Here is a 15,646-nt window from a genome sequence, read left to right on the forward strand (position 1 = left end):
AAGTATGGTGACATCCCCTATATACAGTTTGAGACCCTACATACAATATGAACTGCCACATAAGCCTCCTAAGCAGGAGGCCGCATGTAGCCATCTATACACAGCAGGAGGCCGCATGGCTCCATCTATACACAGCGGGAGGCCGCACGTAGCCATCTATACACAGTGGGAGGCCGCACGTAGCCATCTATACACAGTGGGAGGCCGCACGTAGCCATCTATACACAGCGGGAGGCCGCACGCAACCATCTATACACAGCGGGAGGCCGCACGGCGCCCTCTATACACAACAGGAGGCCACATGGCGCCATCTATACACAGCGGGAGGCAGCACGGCGCCATCAATACACAGCGGGAGGTCGCACGTAACCATCTATACACAGCGGGAGGCCGTATGTAGCCATCTATACACAGCGGGAGGCAGCACGTAGCCATCTATACATAGCGGTAGGCCGCACGGCGCCATCTATACACAGCACGGCGCCCCCAGATACAGCGGGGGGCCGCACGACGCCCCCCAGATACAGCAGGAGGCCGCACGTAGCCATCTATACACAGCAGGAGGCCGCATTTAGCCATCTATACACAGTAGGAGGCCGCACGGCACCATCTATGCACAGCAGGAGGCCGCATGTAGCCATCTATACACAGCAGGAGGCCACACGGCGCCATCTATACACAGCGGGAGGCCACACGTAGCCATCTATACACAGCGGGAGGCCGCATGTAGCCATCTATACACAGCGGGAGGCCACACGAAGCCATCTATACATAGTGGGAGGCCGCACAGTGCCATCTATGCACAGCAGGAGGCCGCATGGCACCCTCCAGATACAGCGGGAGGCCGCACGGCGTCCCCCAGATACAACGGGAGGCTGCATGGTGCCCCCTAGATACAGCGGGAGGTCCCACGCATATTTTTATATAATTAAGTATGCTGACATCCCCTATATACAGTTTGAGACCCTACATACAATATGAGCTGCCACATAAGCCTCCTAAGCAGGAGGCCGCACGTAGCCATCTATACACAGCAGGAGGCCGCACGGCGCAATCTATACACAGTGGGAGGCCGCACGTAGCCATCAATACACAGTGGGAGGCCACACGTAGCCATCTATACACAGCGGGAGGCCGCACGCAGCCATCTATACACAGCAGGAGGCCTCACGGCGCCATCTATACACAGCACAGCGCCCCCAGATACAGCGGGAGGCCGCACGACGCCCCCCATATACAGCAGGAGGCCGCATGTAGCCATCTATACACAGCAGGAGGCCGCATTTAGCCATCTATACACAGTAGGAGGCCGCACGGCACCATCTATGCACAGCAGGAGGCCGCATGTAGCCATCTATACACAGCAGGAGGCCACACGGCGCCATCTATACACAGCGGGAGGCCACATGTAGCCATCTATACACAGCGGGAGGCCGCATGTAGCCATCTATACATAGCGGGAGGCTGCACGGCGCCATCTATACACAGCAGGAGGCCGCATGGCACCCTCCAGATACAGCGGGAGGCCGCACGGCACCCCCCAGATACAGCGGGAGGCCGCACGGCGCCATCTATACACAGCAGGAGGCCGCATGGCGCCCCCCAGATACTGCGGGAGGATGCACAGCGCCCCCCAGATACAATGGGAGGCTGCATGGTGCCCCCTAGATACAGCGGGAGGTCCCACGCATAAACACATTTGAAACAAAAATACATATAAACAGACATATCACACAATGATATCTGCACACACAGACACACTGTGACACACACACACGTCACTCACCATCGTCCAGCTCCTCTCCAGTGGTAAGTAGCAGTGCAGCGCGCACTGCATGACGTCACGCTAGCAGACACGGCCGCGCACAGGGTCGTGCCTCCTAGCTGTGACGCGGCTGAGCTAGCACACAAGCAAGTTTACAGGTGCAGTGCTGGCCCGGCCGAAGAAGAAGCAGGGGCCCTGCGCAGCTGCTGGGGAGCGGTCCGGGGGTCCTTCGCCTCTGCCTGCTGGGATATGTGCACCGCATTGGTGCCGCACACATTATACTGAGGGCAATCTGGCAATGGCCCCTCACGGAGCCTCGGGCCCCGGGCAGTAGCCCAGATTGCCCTTATTATAATCCGCCTATGGTTATCATAGACTTCTTGTATTAAGAGGTACAGATTACTAACTATTACAACCCAATCATGGACACATTGCTGCCCAGTGTTTTTTCATTCCTTGTCTGTTGTTTTAAGCATCTAAGTTTTATATGTTTTTATCTATCTTTTTATCAATAAATTGTATTCATTTAATTTTCAAAAGTGGTTGGAGGACCTTTTTTCTCTGTAGGTTTTCTCTATATACAAATATAAGCTGCATAAAAACTTGAGTGACTTTGGAAATCCACCACATTGCTTACTTTGCATTGAACATTTGAGTTACAGTGCAGAGTTGAATTTACAGTTCTGCTGGATGTCAATGGAAATATTCAAGTTCATTAGCACAAACATCCTAACATGTTAAAGGGAACCTGTCACGTCCTAGTTGCTATGTACACTGCCCCCATAGCGTTGTTAGTGATGCAGTGTGCTTCACTGCTTCACTGCACATGCGCTATGACGTGCTATGTTCTCCGCGCATGCGAAGTGAAGCTGGCAATCACACAGCCTCACTGCGCAGGGGGCTGGACATATACAAGTGCGCCTGCGCCCCATAATATCAGCGCTTGCCGGGAGCAGGATTCAAATACATGGGCGGCGCAGGCAGTGAGCGAATGCTGCATCCACCATGACTGAATATGACAAGCACGCCCCTATGGCTGAATGAGCAGGTAGGATCTAAGTACACTGCTCAAAAAAATAAAGGGAACACTTAAACAACAGAATATAACTCCAAGTGAATCAAACTTCTGTGAAATCAAACTGTCCACTTAGGAAGCAACACTGATTGACAATCAATTTCACATGCTGTTGTGCAAATGGAATAGACAATAGATGGAAATTATTTGCAATTATCAAGACACACTCAATAAAGGCGTGGTTCTGCAGATGGGGACAACAGACCACATCTCAGTACCAATGCTTTCTGGCTGATGTTTTGGTCACTTTTGAATGTTGGTTGTGCTTTCACACTCGTGGTAGCATGAGACGGACTCTACAACCCACAGAAGTTGCTCAGGCAGTGCAGCTCATCCAGAATGGCACATCAATGCGAGCTGTGGCAAGAAGGTTTTCGGGATCTGTCAGCGTAGTGTCCAGAGGCTGGAGGCGCTACCAGGAGACAGGCCAGTACACCAGGAGAGATGGAGGGGGCCGTAGGAGGGCAACTACCCAGCAGCAGGACTGCTTCCTCCACCTTTGTGCAAGGAGGAACAGGAGGAGCACTGCCAGAGCCCTGCAAAATGACCTCCAGCAGGCCACAAATGTGCATGTGTCTGCACAAACGGTTAGAAACAAACTCCATGAGGGTGGTATGAGGACCCGACATCCACAGATGGGGGTTGTGCTCACAGCCCAACACCGTGCAGGACGCTTGGCATTTGCCACAGAACACCAGGATTGGCAAGGTTGCCACTGGCGCCCTGTGCTCTTCACAGATGAAAGCAGGTTCACACTGAGCACATGTGACAGACGTGACAAAGTCTGGAGACGTTGTGGAGAGCGATCTGCTGCCTGCAGCATCCTTCAGCATGACCGGTTTGGCAGTGGGTCAGTAATGGTGTGGGGTGGAATTTCTTTGGAGGGACGCACAGCCCTCCATGTGCTCGCCACAGGTAGCCTGACTGCCATTAGGTACCGAGATGAGATCCTCAGACCCCTTGTGAGACCATATTCTGGTGTGGTTGGCCCTGGGTTCCTCCAAATGCAGGACAATGCCAGACCTCATGTAGCTGGAGTGTGTCAGCAGTTCCTGCAAGATGAAGGCATTGAAGCTATGGACTGGCCTGCCCGTTCCCCAGACCTGAATCCGATTGAGCACATCTGGGACATCATGTTTCGCTCCATTCACCAACGTCACGTTGCACCATAGACTGTCCAGGAGTTGGCGGATGCTTTAGTCCAGGTCTGGGAGGAGATCCCACAGGATACCATCCTCAACCTCATCAGCAGCATGCCCAGGCATTGTAAGGAGGTCATACAGGCACGTGGAGGCCACACACAATACTGAGCCTCTTTTTGACTTGTTTTAAGGACATTACATCAAAGTTGGATCAGCCTGTAGTGTGTTTTTCCACTTTAATTTTGGGGGTGACTCCAAATCCAGGCCTCCATTGGTTAATAAATTTGATTTCCATAGATGATTTTGGTGTGATTTTGTTGTCAGCACATTCAACTTTGTACAGAACAAAGTATTCAATGAGAATATTTCATTCATTCAGATCTAGGATGTGTTATTTGAGTGTTCCCTTTATTTTTTTGAGCAGTGTAAATTAAACGTTATAAAATCATTACAGCTGCACCAATTTTCATGAAAACAGCTTGTTAGTGATGCACATTGCATCACTATCAACGCTATGGGGGGCAGTCTAGAGGGCAGCTAGGACGTGACAGGTTCCCTTTAACTGCAATCCAATGTGGTAGGAGATGGCTTTTACTTCATCAGATTAATGCACAGTGACTGTAGTGAAAACTACACTTTCCAGAATGTAAATCAGAGCAACTGCAAAGTTTTGTGCAGTAAGGAAATGTTGGACAATCTAAACACTTAAAGAAGCAGAATTGTCAATACAGCTCTGAAGTACAATACAAGCTCTAACTTTCAATATAAAAATGCAAGGTCTAGAAAAAGTTACTCAACTTTTAGTGCAGATTAACTGAATGTACATTGTAAAATTGTGGAATCTGGGTTGTTTTCAGGTTTTTTTTTCAAACTGACCATGAAATCATTTTTATAAGCATTGTAATCAGACAAAGACAATGGTGAATTCTTTTTCTATTCTGGTCTATTCTAGTTTGCTGTTAATTGGGTTGTCTCAGCACAAACAGTGACTTAAACATTAGGCTGTTGCTATACTGCAACCAAAGTTTGCCAGATGTCACTGCTACATAGTGGTGCAATACAAATGAATAGGGTCACAATGCAACCCCCAGAATACTACAATCTGTGACAAGCAAGTAACAAAATATAGACCAATTTACTTTTATTGCACTGTGATGTAGCATTGACACTTAGCAAGCTATGGCAGTGTCGCAACCAATGTCGCCCTATAGCCTCAGCCTAAAAGCTCATTCAGACATACATGCCAGTCGGTTTGTGCACAGACTGTTAGTGCACAGACTGCCTGCTGCTCTCCCCACCCGATCATGATGGCTTCATATATTTCTATGAAGCCGTCACGCTCGGGTGGGGAGATACGCAGTCAGTCCGAGCATTGCGGTCTGATATCGGATGAGCCTATATAGTTAATGGTTAACAATATGGACTCTGGGAAAGGTTGGGGGTGAAGTTCTACTCCCAAGGTGCCGCCAACAATCAGCAGGATAATGTGCCATGATTGCCTGTGATTAAACAATGCTTTAAATTCAATCATTATGGTGGCATCTAAATCTTTACTTTTCCAAAACAGAACATTTCCCTAATATCCCTAAATATACCAATAATACCAATAAACTAAATTCTAAGCATTTCAAAATTGTTATTATGAAGAATAACATTATTTGCAAAAAAATATTTCTAAAATATTATAAGCCATAATTCATTATTGCCATACATTTAGTAACACATAAATATATAATATTCTATGTAATTATTTTAGAGACATATGAAAACTCATCTGTGACTCAGTACATTGCTGAACAATTGCCTCCTGGGTTCAATTACACCATTGAAGTTAAGGGAATTACTATCTTTGGAGAACAAACTGGGAGCAGTTCTAAATCTATATCCATCCCCCGGAAAGGTAACTAAAAGCATAAATTATCAGAAACAATGTAAAATAGGAATACGTTTCTTATATTTGTTTGCAACTATGCAAAAAGAGAAAAAAGTTCTTGGCATGTAAAAAGCAATATTGTAAGCATGCAGTGACTATAAACAATTTTTAATCCAACCATAAATAATAATTGTCTCATGACGATGACACCTTTTATAAATTATAGCTGGAGTAGCCATTATATAGCTTGTCTGGGACTCAACATAAGCCTTAAAGTAGATCTGCTTCCAGATTTCACAATACAGACTGCATGCACTATTATTTTCTTCAGGATCACCCAATGTCCAGGCGGTCATCGTTCTATTTTTCAGTGACATTCTAAAATGTCACGTCATTGTAGAGCAGTTGCACATCATTGTGCAGCTGTGGGGTCAGAAAACTGACTGTTATACACTGCTAGACTCCCTGTAGAGAAGGCAGACATGGCTTATTATCATGTCTACCTTCTCAATCACTGTATACTCAGCACTGAACAAGCACTGTGCATACAAACTAGCAAGGGATTAGGAAGCACGCTGTCTAGATCCAGATATCATGTAACATCTGGGAGTTGGGAGAGAACAGGAGCTGCTGGGCACTGGGAAATACAATCAGCTCTGCTGTTTATAGAAAATAATGATTTCCTCCTGTAACTGGGCTAATATACCAGCCCCAGTTACAGTGGAAATCAGCAATAAAACAAATGTATTAATGTATTCAAATGCCCCCCAAAGGTTTTATATGACCTTATGGCAGGCACAACCCATAAAGAATAAAAAATGGGAATCGCTGCTTTCAACTCTGCCCCCATAAAAAATCACTCACAGGAATGATGATGTGGCAGAAACACTAATTCCTGTGATAAAACAGAGAAGGAAGTGTGTTACCTCAGAAAGCAGCACCTGCTAGCCCCGCTGTGTTGTCTGTATACTCACTTTACATAAGTGACTTATGTTTCCTCCTCTGGCCAGATCTGTGGTGTCAACTATGAACTGGAGTAGCGCTGCATGATCAGAAACAGCAAATAATAGTATATAGCAGGGGCACATTTATGAGGTTTTCTCAGCACAGGAACAATTTTTTTTAAAACATCATTAATTAATTAAAACTGAAAGCCAGAGATGAAAGCTGAAAGTCATTAGTTAATCACACTCAGTTCTAACACAAAAAATGTAGCAGGAAATCACCGAAAACATCTGAAATATAATGTCAAACTTGGCTAATGCTGCTTAAAGGGTTATTCTCATGGTCTTTTCTTCAGGACAGCACTGCTCCCCATCCCCGTTTTTTTTATTTCCAGGGAGCAGTGCACTCTTGAAGATTGTCAGTTTGGGCTGGCGGGATGGTCAAGCTACTGACCCGAAGTGAGTTTTTCCAACTCAGCCATCAGAGGGAGCTGAACAACACTAGTGAATTAAAAATCCATTCATTCTTGAGAACTAAGGCTATGTGCCCACAGAGTTTGTTTTACTAGTTTGGGAAGAAGAAACAGAGTGAAAACTGAGAAAAAGACCTTCAAATCTGCATTAAAATTTCAAAACTCCTCAAAAACTTGGAGGTTCTGCTTAGTTTCTGCGCCTAAAACTGGCTAAAAGATTCCATGTGCACATAGCCTAAGATGATTTTAATAGGAAGTAAATTGCAAATTTGCTTGTGTTTATAACCACTTTGGAATTTTAACCATTGAAGAACTTGAGACAGGCTTATAGTCTTTTTAATGCATCTGCTAATGTCAATTGATTTGGAGACACTCTCCCATTTATGGTCAAGTTGATGGTACAAGTATAATATGCATAATTGCTTTGTAAGAAAATGTAGGTAGATAAATGTTGACAAAGATTATCATATATAAAGTATATAATTATTTCCTTGCAGCTGACAATATTAAAAAGAAGATTCTTGAAAAAACTGTGTGGATCATTGTTGCCTTACTGTTTTTAGTTTTAGGCATCATATTTTCATGGTAAGATATTTCTTTACAATAGCAGAAGAAATAACACTTTTTACCATATATCATGAGGCATTGCTTTATTAAATGGAACCTTTAATGTTGTAGTTAAAATGCTGTAATTTTGTGGGAAAGAATTCTGTACTTTTACTGTAATTTATTGATTCAAATCGCAATTAAACACCCCAGTGGAGGCAAGGCAAGTATTTTGCACCCTGTAATCCATGGCCAATTAACACTCCAAGTCCTGTCCACATGTCCTGTATCGAAACATTAACTCCCCAAAAACATGTATTTTAATAAAATACTGATGCAATAAAAGTAAAGCCATGTTCAAATGTCCACACATTCCATTTATCTGTTCTGTTTAGAAGAGCAAATGGAACACATGTACAAAGTATGCATTTGCATCAGAGGGAAGCAGGGGGGCCTCATGGGGTTTTCTTCGGTCCTGTTTTGAACTCATTTTTACAGCAGAGGAAAAAGTACTGCAGGCAAGACTTTTTTTCCTGTTGTAAAAACTGACACAAAACATAACTTAGACATATCCCACAATAATCAATTGTGGCCCTCTGCTTCCTTTTTAATTTTTAAGGCTGTGTGCCCTCTATGCGTTTTTTAAGCGTTTCTACAGTGGCAATTCCGCCGCGGAAACGCTTAAGAAAAGGCTTGATAGAAGGTCTGCAATGGTCCCCAATGATAATCCGCATGCTGCGGAAATTTCCACTGCGGATTATCATTGCGGAAAAATCCGCAGCGCGTCCATTAATTTTGCGGAAACGCTGCGTAATTGCCACCATTGACTTGCATTGAATCGCATAATATCCGCATGACTACATGTGCACATGCGGATATTAGGCGATTCAATGCGCGGATGGTACCTGGGTCTGGAGAAAAGGAGACTCTCATCCAGACCCAGGTACCATAGTACCTGTAGTTAAAAAATAATTAAAATTAAAAAAAACATTATATTCACCTTCTGATGGCCCCCGGTCTCCTGTACGGTGTCTTCGGCGGCTTGCGGCGGTGTAAAAGGACCTTCCATGACGTCATTTAGTCATGTGACTGGTCACGCAACCGCTGATGTCGGCAGTTGCGTGACCTGTCACATGACTAAATGACGTCATGGAAGGTCCTTTTACACCACAGCGAGCCGTCGAAGACACCGGAGAAGGAGGGGGCCATCGGAAGGTGAGTATAAGGTTTTTTTTAATTTTTCACCATTTTATTCTTTTTTTTTTACTATTGATGCTGCATTTCCAGCATCGTAACTTGGTCACACTATATAAATCCATGCCGGTTGCATGGATTTATATAGGGTGACCAAGTTGTCAAGCACTTTCCAAGTGATGCTAAAATTGCTTGGAAAAGCGCTTTACAACCCGCATGCGGAAATGCATGTGAAGAACGCTTCACAAACGTTTCTACGCGGCAGGAAAAACGCATGTAAAATCCGCATGTGTTTTTCCTTCCAGGGAGATGCAGAAAAAATCCGGAGCATTTCTGATTCATGGGTACTTAGCCTTATGCAACAAACCCTTTTTGCCAATGATTTACATTTGTTCTTCTTAACCAGGGGTGGGGAACCTTTTTCCAGCCTGGGGCCATTTGGATATTTATACCATCATTCAGGGCCATACAAGATTATCAATTGGAAATTTATCCTGCTATATTTGGTTAAACATTTAATTAACTCACACTTAATCTGATGGCTGGAGCTGCTTCTCTTTGGTGCGGTGTGTGATATTAGGTGGCGTCGATGATGTTGCTAATTGCAACTGCTTTTCCAGATTTGCATCGGTCTGGAACTCAATAGCAGCAGTAAGTTCTGAACATAATTGTATAATACACTGCATATCACATCACAGTGGGAAATTCATCACTGCTCATCAGAGCTGTAGCTAGGGTTTTGGTTTAGGGGGGGCGAAACTTCTGAGTGGGCCCTTAACCAGGTAACCCTGATTACACCTATGGTGGCGCACCCAGATACTGGATGTAGGAGAACATCAGCAGATGACCGCGCTGTTACTGAAAATAATCTCTATAAAAAGACCAGCACTGATACTACCGCCATATGGTGACATATATTGATAGATACCAGTCCTGCAGAACATATAAGAGATCACAGCACAGTTATATATAGTAACTTACAGCTGACGTTCTTTCTGATTAAATTGTTCACTTTTCCCATCTTTTCCATCTGGCCCAGACCGATACGACAACTCCTCCATCCAGGACTCAGTCTCAGGTCTGCAGAGATCACAACAAAGACACATTTGACTCCTTACATTTCAGGCACCGTCCCCATCTATTCCCAACCTGCACAAACTCCTCATCCTGCTGATACCCCAATACTGAGCCGCTGCTGACGTGTCCCTATTACTGCACCTGCTGTGTGCCATCTAGATGGTAAAACAACCCTCTAGAATATAGTAATGCCCTGTGCAAGTGTACTAGAAAACATTGCCAACATTTTGCCCCCTAGAAAGTAATAGTGCCCTCTGTGTGCTCCTTTGACAGTCACAATAACCTGAGTTCCCCTATAACGATAAGTGCCCACTTAAGATTTATTAATGTCCTGAGTCTCCCCCATGTACAGCTCCCCTCTACACAGTATGATGCTCTCCTATACACAGTATAATGCCCCCTCACTGTATAGTACCCCCCCAAGCAGTATACTGACCCCTTAGTAGCCTCCAAAGTGATGTCTCCAACACTGTATGATGGCCCCCACACTGTACGAAGGCCCCACATTATCTCCAACACTGTATGATGGCCCCCACACTATACCAAGACCCCACATTATTTCCCACACTGTATGATTGCCCCCACACTGTGGAAAGACCCCACATTATCACCCACACTGTATGACCCTAACTGTAATCCCCACACTGTACAAATAGCCTACATATAGTATAATGCCCCTCATAGGCAAAGTCTGTAGCATAATGCCCCCCCATAGGCAGAGTCTGTAGTATAATGCTCCCCCCATAGGCAGAGTCTGTAGTATAAGGCTTCCCCCTTCCCATAGGCAGAGTCTGTAGTATAATGTCCCCCCCATAGGCAGAGTATGTAGTATAATGCACCCCCCCCCCATAGGCAGAGTCTGTAGTATAATGTCGTCGTCCCCCTCATAGGCAGCGTCTGTAGTATAATGTACCCCCCCATAGTCACAGTTTGTAGTATAATGCTCCCCCCCCCATAGGCAGAGTATGTAATATAATGTCGCCCCCTCCCTCATAGGCAGAGTTTGTAGTATAATGTCCCCCCCATAGGCAGAGTAGGTAGTATAATGCTCCCCCCCTCATAGGCAGAGTATGTAGTATAATGCTCTCCCCCCTCATAGGCAGGGTCTGTAGTATAATGTCGTCATCCCCATAAGCCGTGTCTGTAGTATAATGCCCCCAGTCATAGGCAGAGTCTGTAGTATAATGTTCCCTCCCCCATAAGCAGAGTATGTAGTATAATGTCACCCCGCCCCCGTCAAAAATAAATAAGCACAATACTTACCTCTACTCCTCAGGCTGCTCTGAGTGCCGCGCCTGGCCCGCATATTTCAGAACAGCGGGCCGGGCGCCAAGTGATGACGTCAAACGCAGAGAGGGGACTGATGGGAGAGGGAGCGTCACGCTCCCTCTCTCATTAGTGAACATGTGGTGACAGATGGGGGGGGTCCGATGCTGGCACCGGGGCCCCCTCTCCTGCTCAAGGGCCGCATAGTGGCCGCCAGGCAGTACAGGGACATAGTCCCCCTGCTCTGTCCCGGAGTGTAACTGTATCGGTGTGCTGTGTATGCCGGATACAGTTACACTAGTGTAGCTCCAGGTGGGCCCCCTCAGAGCTCTGGGCCCAGGGCCACCGCCCCCTCTGCTACTGCTGCTCATAGAACTCAAGAAATGTAGGGTCTGCAGTATATATATCACATAGAAGCCACAGAGACTGCTCTATATACATCACATAAGAGACACCCAGACTGCTGTTTTCATTACATAGGACATACCGACACTGCTCTTTATACATCATATAGGAGACACTGGGGCTGGAGCATATACATTACATAGGAGACGCTGGGACTGTGACATATACATCACATAGAATACACTGGATTTGGGACAGATACATCACAGGAGATGCTGGGGGCATAAACATCACAGAAGACGCTGGGGGCGTATACATCATAGGAGATGCTGGGAGCATATACATCACAAGAGACGCTAGGACATATACATCACATGAGACTGTGGGCGACATATACATCGCATGAGACTTTTGGACACATACATCGCAGGAGGGGCTGGGGCATATACATCACGAGACCCTCGGGTACATACTTCACAGGAGATGTTGAGGCATATACATCACATGAGATGCTGGGGGGCATATAAGTCACATGAGATTCTGGGAGCATATACATCACAGGAGACACCGGGGCATATACATCACAGGAGATGTTGGGGGTATGTACATCAAAGGAGAGAGGGGCTGGGGTACATACATCACATGAGACACTTGTGGCACATACATTGCTTGAAACGCTGGGGGGCATGTAAATCGCATGAGACTCTGGGGCACATACATCATAGGAGGGGCTGAGGCACATGCATCACAGGATACACCAGGGCATATATATCACAGGAGATGCTGGTGCATACAGTACAGACCAAAAGTTTGGACACACCTTCTCATTTAAAGATTTTTCTGTATTTTCATAACTTTGAAAATTGTACATTCACACTGAAGGCATCAAAACTATGAATTAACACATGTGGAATTATATACTTAACAAAAAAGTGTGAAACAACTGAAAATATGTCTTATATTCTAGGTTCTTCAAAGTAGCCACCTTTTGCTTTGATGACGGCTTTGCACACTCTTGCCATTCTCTTGATGAGCTTCAAGAGGTAGTCACCGGAAATGGTTTTCACTTCACAGGTGTGCTCTGTCAGGTTTAATAAGTGGGATTTCTTGCCTTATAAATGGGGTTGGGACCATCAGTTGTGTTGTGCAGAACTCTGGTGGATACACAGCTGATAGTCCTACTGAATAGACTGTTAGAATTTGTATTATGGCAAGAAAAAAGCAGCTAAGTAAAGAAAAATGAGTGGCCATCATTACTTTAAGAATTGAAGGTCAGTCAGTCCGAAAAATTGGGCAAACTTTGAAAGTGTCCCCAAGTGCAGTTGCAAAAACCATCAAGCGCTACAAAGAAACTGGTTCACATGAGGACCGCCCCAGGAAAGGAAGACCAAGAGTCACCTCTGCTTCTGAGGATAAGTTTATCCAAGTCACCAGCCTCAGAAATTGCAGGTTAACAGCAGCTCAGAGTAGAGACCAGGTCATTGCCACACAGATTTCTAGCAGCAGACACATCTCTTCAACAACTGTTAAGAGGAGACTTTGTGCAGCAGGCCTTCATGGTAAAATAGCTGCTAGGAAACCACTGCTAAGGACAGGCAACAAGCAGAAGAGACTTGTTTGGGCTAAAGAACACAAGGAATGGACATCAGACTAGTGGAAATCTGTGTTTTGGTCTGATGAGTCCAAATTTGAGATCTTTGGTTCCAACCACCGTGTCTTTGTGTGACGCAGAAAAGGTGAACAAATGGACTCTACATGCCTCGTTCCCACCGTGAAGCATGGAGGAGGAGGTGTGATGGTGTGGGGGGGCTTTGCTGGTGACACTGTTGGGGATTTATTCAAAATTGAAGGCATACTGAACCAGCATGGCTACCACAGCATCTTGCAGCGGCATGCTATTCCATCCGGTTTGCGTTTAGTTGGACCATTATTTATTTTTCAATAGGACTATGACCCCAAACATACCTCCAGGCTGTGTAAGGGCTATTTGACCAAGAAGGAGAGTGATGGGGTGCTACGCCAGATGACCTGGCCTCCACAGTCACCAGACCTGAACCCAATCGAGATGGTTTGGGGTGAGCTGGCCACAGAGTGAAGGCAAAAGGGCCAACAAGTGCTAAGCATCTCTGGGAACTCCTTCAAGATTGTTGGAAGACCATTTCCAGTGACTACCTCTTGAAGCTCATCAAGAGAATGCCAAGAGTGTGCAAAGCAGTCATCAAAGCAAAAGGTGGCTACTTTGAAGAACCTAGAATATAAGACATATTTTCAGTGTTTCACACTTTTTTGTTAAATATATAATTCCACATGTGGTAATTCATAGTTTTGATGCCTTCAGTGTGAATGTACAATTTTCAAAGTCATGAAAATACAGAAAAATCTTTAAATGAGAAGGTGTGTCCAAACTTTTGGTCTGTACTGTATATATAACAGGAGATGTTGGGGAATATATATCTCAGGAGGGGCTGGAGCACATACAAGACATCAGATGCTGGGACATATACATCACAGGAGATGCTGGAGCACATACATCACAGGAGGGGCTGTGGGCATATATATTACAGGAGAGGCTGGGAGCACATACATTGCATGAGACACTGGGGCATATACATCACAGGAGGAAGTGGAGGCATATATATCACAGGAGAGGCTGGGGCATATACATCACGGAAGGGGCTGGGACATATACATCGCAGGAGACTCTGGGATATATACATTACAGGAGACGCTGCGGCATATACATCACAGCAGATGGTGGGGCATGAGCAGATAGTTCACAGGAGGGGCTGGAGCTGCCGCTACTGTCATCGATGGTGGGACTGGAGCACAGAGCACGCTGACTCCACCCACAAAGTATGTCCTGACACTGGCATTGGCCAATGGTAGGATGCAATCTTTCATTGCACATGCCACAGCGGAGGCCGGAAAAAAGGACCTACGGGCCGGAGGTTACCCACTCCTGTTCTAAATATGATTGATTTTTCGCAACCACTCACATGACCACTGCCATGCTAAGTCACTTTTACACAGTCTTAACTCTTAAGGCTGATTTACATTAGCCAACGCAAGGAATTAAATGACTACTGAGCAGCTATTGGTTTGCTGATCAGTGGTCTTTTAAAAGCCTGTTGAGAGAGGCCAACTGCACTTCCCATGTGTATAATAGACCAATCAATAACAAATTGATCTGTGCACATAGATTGTCATTTTACACAGGACAATTTGCTATCAAGAACAATGATTTTTAAGCAATCTTAAAAATTATTTTAAAGAACACGCATTTGGATCATTTGTCAGGTGATTGACAGCCTGTTTACAGTAGCTAATTAGAACACATGTTCCCAATAATTGTGCAGTGTAAATTCACCCTAAGGCTGTGTGCCCACTATGCGTTTTTTAAGCGTTTCATCAGCGGCAATTCCACTGCAGAAACGCTTAAAAAACGCTTGGTAGAAGGTCTGCTATGTTCCCCAATGATAATTCGCATGTGTTGTGCACATGCTGCGGAAATTTCCGCTGCGGATTATCATTGCGGAAAGATCCGCAGCACTACCAATTATTTTGCGGAATCGTGGCGTTTTCGCCGCCATTGACTTGCATTGAATCGCATAATATCCGCATCACTACATGCGGATATCATACGGTTCAATGTGCGGATGGTACCCGGGTTTGGAGAAGAGGAGACTCTCCTCCAGACCCGGGTACCATAGTACCTGTAAAAAAAAAGAATAAAATAAAAAATATACATTATACTCACCTTCTGATGGCCCCCGGTCTCCATAGCGATCCGTCCTGGCTCGCCTTCAGCTCACAATGGTCTAAAAGCACCTGGCATGACGTCATTTAGTCATGTGACGAGTCAGCAGTCGCGTTACCTGTCACATGACTGAATGACGTCATGGAAGGTCCTTTTACACCACCGCTAGACACCAGGGACACCGGACGG

The 15,646-nt window shown here is 45.5% G+C and overlaps 1 protein-coding gene across 1 annotated transcript in view; it reads left to right on the forward strand.

Moving 5' to 3' along the window:
* The window catches only part of IL12RB1 (interleukin 12 receptor subunit beta 1), a 247,624-nt gene that overhangs the window by 210,613 nt on the left and 21,365 nt on the right, over positions 1-15,646 (forward strand). The window contains exons 12-13 of the mRNA XM_073636892.1: positions 5,739-5,882; positions 7,770-7,857. Coding sequence (XP_073492993.1) covers positions 5,739-5,882; positions 7,770-7,857 — 232 coding nt within the window. The remainder of the gene's footprint in view (positions 1-5,738; positions 5,883-7,769; positions 7,858-15,646) is intronic.

Source organism: Phyllobates terribilis, unplaced genomic scaffold (genome assembly GCF_046119375.1).
Source record: "Phyllobates terribilis strain yellow unplaced genomic scaffold, ASM4611937v1 Scaffold_1__5_contigs__length_1240528914, whole genome shotgun sequence".
Lineage (NCBI taxonomy): Eukaryota > Metazoa > Chordata > Amphibia > Anura > Dendrobatidae > Phyllobates > Phyllobates terribilis.